This window comes from Desmodus rotundus, chromosome 8 (assembly GCF_022682495.2).
Source record: "Desmodus rotundus isolate HL8 chromosome 8, HLdesRot8A.1, whole genome shotgun sequence".
NCBI lineage: Eukaryota > Metazoa > Chordata > Mammalia > Chiroptera > Phyllostomidae > Desmodus > Desmodus rotundus.
This window is the reverse complement of record NC_071394.1, coordinates 86,569,462-86,575,461: the sequence shown is the minus strand read 5'-3', so window position 1 is coordinate 86,575,461 and position 6,000 is coordinate 86,569,462. Positions and strand designations below refer to the sequence as shown.

The window sequence follows — 6,000 nt, the reverse complement described above, 5'->3', positions numbered from 1 at the left end:
CAAAATAAAAATTTTAAAGTCACATCACTTTACTTCCCAGAAATACTCTTGTTAACATGTTGCTTTAAATCCTTTTAACCTTTTTTTCTATGTATAGTTAAGTGTTCCTTAACAACAACCACCACCACCTGGGATCAAATGTACATTGGTACCTCTTCATTTATTATCAAGTTAACAAATGTTTATTTAAAGCATATCCTCAACCAGCCAGGTACACAGTGAATATTAAAAGATCTCTCAGTTTTCACTGAATGTACTAAGAGAATTGTGCCTAATTTATTAAAACCACAGTTTGTAAAAAATCACGTAAGAGAAGATAGATTTAAAAACTGTGAACTTTTAGTAACTGCATTGTAACCTAGGGGCATCCTCATGAAATATAATTCAGTTGTTGGCATTTTTTATTTTTGCTGTTTACTCATTGCAGAAATATTTGATGTCTATACTGCTCAGCGCCCTGTGCTGTGGCTATGGTGCTGTCTGCCTCTCTGAAGCTCACTCTGACACAGGATTTTATTGAAAGGACAGCCACCATGGGCTCCTAATGTACCCACCAGCGGGTTCCAGGGGACCTTAAATTGAAATTCGAAGGATGAATAGGAGTTAGATTCACATAACACTAGATTGGATCATGGTCTCTGGGGTTAAATTGCTTGATAGCCAGTGACCTTGGGCGAGTTATTTGACTTCTCTCTGACTCAAGGATAATGTTGTAAAGCTTAAATAATAGACATAAGGCGCTTAATACATGTCTGGCATGTAAGAGCTAAATTTATTGAGCACTTGTAGTTGTCGCTATTTAAAAAGAGCTACTATGTACTAGGCTTCGTGATGAGGTCACAAGAAACAAGACATAACCGGTAAGCTCCCTACTAGTTTCTTCCCGGTAGTTCTCTATTTTATACTAAAATAAGCCTCTCTTCTGAATATAAAATGTAGAAAATGTAAATGTCCTAAAAACATTTATGTTTTTTGTTTCTCCCTATTTTCGCCACCTCCACATGTGTTGAGACACTTCTCTGACGGCTTGAACTCTGGGGGGATGAATTCCAAGGAACAGAGATCTCTACCATCCAAACGTCTGACCAGCAACTGCCAAGCCTGGTGGAAAAAGCCTGTCACCTCTGTCGCTTCGCCCCCCATGAGCTTACCGGTCAGCAAGCCCAACTCTGATTGGTCCTTTCTCCCACCTCGCCGGCATCTCTCTATCCAATCGGCATAAAGCTTGTTGATCCCCTGGCGGCAACCGACGTACACAACGGGCTTGAGACTCTTGTGGACCGAGCGAGAGGTCAGGCCATGAACTTGGGGTAAGCTGGAGCGTGAAAGGTGGGCGTCACCGGGGAGGGGGTGAGGCTGGGTCTTCCCTGGGTTGTGTGTCGCCGAGAGCCTTCCGGGCATTCGGCGCCCGAAGTGGCAGTGCCAGGCTCCCTGCGGTGGAGGGGCGAGGGGCTGGGTCGGCCTTTACCACCCACCACTGCCCTCGGCTTTCCACTTCATAACTAGAATTAAAACTGCCCTTACCTCCTTTCCTCCCCCTCTTTTATCTCTAGGTGGAGAGGGAGGAGAAGCGTGGAGGACTGGAGATAAAGGGGGAGGGCAAGTAGAGAAATGAAGCTTAGCGGTATTCCGGGGAGAAATCCTGGCCCAGCCCCTGGCTCTTTGCGACCCTATCTTTGGAGTCTGTAGTGTCCCGGCTCCTAGATGAGTTTATTGTCTGCCGTGCGGGGAACCGAGGCTTCCCAGGGAATCCCTGTATTACCAGTGCCGGGCACATAACTGGCCCTCATTCAATAGTGGTTGAGTAAATGAAAAGGACTCTTGCCTGGTTTTCATTACGGGGATGTTTAATATTTTAAGATGATGATGCACTGGCTGGTGTGACTCAGTGGATTGAGCCCTGGTCAAGGGTCGCTGGTTCAGTTCCCAGTCTGGGCACATGCCTGGGTTGCGGGCCAGATCCCTGGTAGGGGGCACGCGGGGTGGGGTGTGGAAACAACCGCACATTAATGTTTCTCTCCGTCTCTCTCTCCCTCCCTTCCCCTCTCTAAAAATAAGTAAATAAAATCTTTAAAAAAAAGATGAAAAGTCACCAAACTCAGACTACTGCATATCCTTTAGCAACTAGATTTTATGTTCTGGAGTTTAGGGATAGAAAAATAAGTAAGACAGTCGGCCCCGAAGAAATTTACAGTGCAGTGCTAAACAGATATACGTGGCTGTTTAATTCAAGGTATTTTTCTATTTGTTTCATCAACGTAAACACGAACTCTTAGTATACCTGCAACAGGGAGACCCTTAAAACCCATTTACTGCCCAGTGTTTTATCTTAATAAATACATTGAGGTAATTTGATTTCCCTTACCTTAGCAAAACCTCCTATTTCGTGTTCCTAATCAGACCTTCCCCAACCTCTCTTCTTTGGCCCGCTGGATTTAATTTTGTCTCCTGGAAGTCACTTTTGTCCCACCTTAAAAAAAAAAATTAATTTACTTTGTAGACTGCTATTTTTGTGTTTAGAGTAGTTTTTATTAGGACCATAACAGATGTACAAGTTTATTTAATAGTAACAAGTGTCTATTGTTACTTTGTGCTCTTTGATTTGACATGCACAAATAAAAAGTATAACAGACGTCATTTATTATATGTAAATTTGTTATAGTAGCAGAAGTGTCAATAAATGTGAATATGTATTAGTTGAAATATTCAAAAGAGAATGGAACTCTATTTGTGAATAAACCTGGTGGCAATGTTATAGACCATTTTCAAATAATGCTCTAGCATGCTATAAAATGTGTTAGTAATGAGATCATTGTAAAATTGACAAATGGTAGATAGATATATATGTTTTGCGCCTTTAACTTAAGTGAGTAGTACTGGTAACAGCATTATTTTTTTCCATTCTACAGTTAATAAGACTTAAGTGATAATGCAATAATTGAATTAATTTGTTGCTTACCAGTAACAAATGAAGTTTCAGGTTAAAGATAACAAATTCTTTGTGTTATTGGAAAGTTTCAAGAATGTTCTCTCTGTAGTTTCTAGTTTTATCTTGAATTAAAAAATGTTTTTAATTATAAGAATTAAAATATTTACTTCTTTAAATATTTAAAATTTAATATTTACAAGATTCCTGTATAATTTTAAAAGAACAGATTTATTTTCTAGGTTTAAGTGAGCATTTCTGGCTATTTAAAATGTTGCTGTTTCTTACGACTTTCTTTTATTTTGCAGAGATGGTTTAAAGCTTGAAACTGAATTATTAGATGGAAAAACCAAGCTAATATTGTCTCCATATGGTATGCTGTGTTACTGGAATCTAAAATGTTAACTTTTTTAATTTCTACATAAAATGTATGCTAGTTTAACAGACTTTTTGCTTGTGATAGAGTGATATTTAAATGGCACTTTGAAAAAAGCTGTTTACCCTAACTTCCTCAAATTTGTTTTTACCAGTGATTATATCACTGCTTACCACTGTCAGTATTCATAAAATTTAATGTTCCAATATATGTCATGTGTTATATATCCCTTTATTATATTTGCATATAACAAATAACCTTACTGCCTAATGAATACTCTTATGTTCTGTACATGTAAAGAATGCATTGTTTGAGAAATTAAATTTATAGTAAGACTACAGTTGCTAAAGTCATTTTTAGTATTAGTTTTATTTTGTATTTTTAGAATTAGTTTTAAAACTCGGAGTAAAATTGGTAGTCCTCTCATTCACATTATTTTCTTTTTCCCTGATCTCTTTATCATTTTACCTTTGAGAATAAACAAAAACGAAATAGAAATACTTGATCCACACTGTAAAATAACACTTAATGCTTTTGGGTTTAATATTTCTACTTAATTCCTTAAAACATGCTGATTTTAAAAGATTTTTTGTAACTGCTTTAGTATATTTTCAGTTGATAGCTTAGTAATTTTTTTTTTCTTTTGTAGAATGTAAATCAAAAATTTCTGTGAAGGTAAGCCAAATAAATGACTTTGACCTGACCTGTTTTCAAATGTAAAATGTGGTTTTCTGTACAGTGATTTGAACATAGTGTGTCAAATATTATAAGAAGTTAGGAGTGTTAGTGAGAAGTTATTGTTCCCTTGCTTTCAGGCTGGTCCTTTCACAGAAATGGAATCATCGTATTTCCATTGTGAAAGCCTTTTAGAACCCTTGTCTCTAGATCAGTGCCATCTAGTAAAGCTTTCTGAGATAATAGAAATAGTCTAAAATTAATGCTGTCCAATATGGTAGCCAGCCACTAGTCATGTGTGGTTATGAGCACTTAAAATGTGGCTAGTGTGACCAAGGAATGAATTTTTAATTTTATTTAATTTTAAATTTAAATTCAATAGCTACTATACTGGACAGTGCAGTTCCCAAGATGTTTAAAAATAGATATTCAGACTTTACAACAAAAATATTTTTCTATTCATACTCATTTCATTTTTCTAAATTTTAGTTTTCAATTACAGTTGACATTCAATATTATTTTATATTAGTTTCAGCTAATTAAACAATCATAAACTGTACAAAGTGTTACCCCTAATATTTTTCAGTGCCCACCTGGCACCATACGTAGGTACTACAATATTATTGACTATGTTCCCTGTGCTGTACTTTACATCCCCAGACTCATGCCATTTTTCCTCACCAAAAGGGTGTAATTTGATTCACAAATTCTTACATGCATTTAACATTCTCCTTTAAGAGATCACACTTGAGCTTTATGAAAATTTTCCTGTTAAGTTCTTTCTTTTCTTTTCTTTTCTTTTTTTTTACTGAAATTTACTGAATACCTACTCTGTTCTACTCACGGTACTGGGAGTATAGCAGGAGACAAGGCAGACAAAAATCTCTGCCTTGTGGAGTTTATATTAGAAAGGAGTGGAATGGGCAGACAATAAGAAAAATAAATATAGAATATTACGAGATGAAAAGTGCTATAGAGAAAAATAAAGGACAGAAAGGGAAGAGGCACAATCATTTCAGAGGCGCAGCAGCAGCCTTGTGAAAAGGGTAGTAGGGAGGTATGGGAGCAAAGGTAGAGCAGGAAACCGGCAGTTTTAGATAGGGTGGTCAGAGAAGACTTCACTGAGCTGGTGATACTGGAGCAAATATTTGAAGGACATGAGTGAAGGAGCCATGTAGAATCTGAAGAGGAAAGTCCCAGGTAGAGAAATTGACTTGTGCTAAGGCCTAAAACTGGAGGTTCTTACTGAATTTAAGGAATAATCAAGAAGTCCAGGTGCCTGGAGGCTAGGAGATAGAAAATGAGATTAGAGATCAGTTAATGGGGACAAATGGGAGGGTGCCCTGATCATTAGGTCCTTTTTGGTCAGAGTGAGAAGTTCAGCTTTTCTTACAAGTGAGATGGGAACCTATTTATTGGATGCTTTTGAAGAAAGTGACATGATTTGACTTAACATACATACTAACATAATCACTGTGGCTGTCAGTGTTGAAAATAGCCTGGAGCAAGGTAGAAGCAGAAAAACCAGTTAGAAGGCCTTTCAGTAATTTAGGCAAGAGGTATAGTGACTTAGAGCAGAGGGGTGATGAGACATTAAAGAGTAGGGTCAGATTCAGGATATAGTTTGAAGATGGAGCAAAACAAGTTTTGATGACAAGTTGAATGAAGCATGTGAGAGAAGATTCTAGGATAATTCTAAAAATTTTGGCATGAGTAACTGAGATGGGAAAGACTGAGGGGAGGTAGGTATTTATTTAGGGACAAGAGAGAACAGGAGTTCAGTTTTGGACATGCTGAGTTAGAAGTGTCTATTAGAAACCCAATGGAAGTGTCGGATAGGCAGATGGAACCTGGGTTTAGGGTAGAGACATGTTCTGGAGACGAGTTTAGTATTCATCATCATATGGATAATATGTAGAGCCAGAAGAGCAATGAAATTGTCAAATGAATGAGAATTTAAAGAAGAGATATTGGAACTGAGCCCTAGGCACTCCAACTTTAAGAGGTCTGGGAGAATAGGAGG

General features: G+C 37.5%; 1 protein-coding gene across 7 annotated transcripts in view; it reads left to right on the top strand.

The window, feature by feature from the left end:
• The first annotated feature begins 1,240 nt into the window (after nucleotides 1-1,240).
• The window catches only part of CCDC66 (coiled-coil domain containing 66), a 62,946-nt gene continuing 58,186 nt past the window's right edge, over nucleotides 1,241-6,000 (top strand). For 3 of the 7 annotated variants that reach the window (XM_024556521.3, XM_045192397.2, XM_024556520.3), the window contains exons 1-3: nucleotides 1,241-1,310; nucleotides 3,235-3,299; nucleotides 3,952-3,977. In XM_024556521.3, coding sequence (XP_024412289.2) covers nucleotides 1,300-1,310; nucleotides 3,235-3,299; nucleotides 3,952-3,977 — 102 coding nt within the window. In that variant the 5' untranslated portion in view covers nucleotides 1,241-1,299. Of the gene's footprint in view, nucleotides 1,330-3,234; nucleotides 3,300-3,951; nucleotides 3,978-6,000 lie in introns of all 7 variants that reach the window. The other 4 variants (XM_024556523.4, XM_024556522.3, XM_045192395.3 and 1 more) reach the window with 4 other exon arrangements.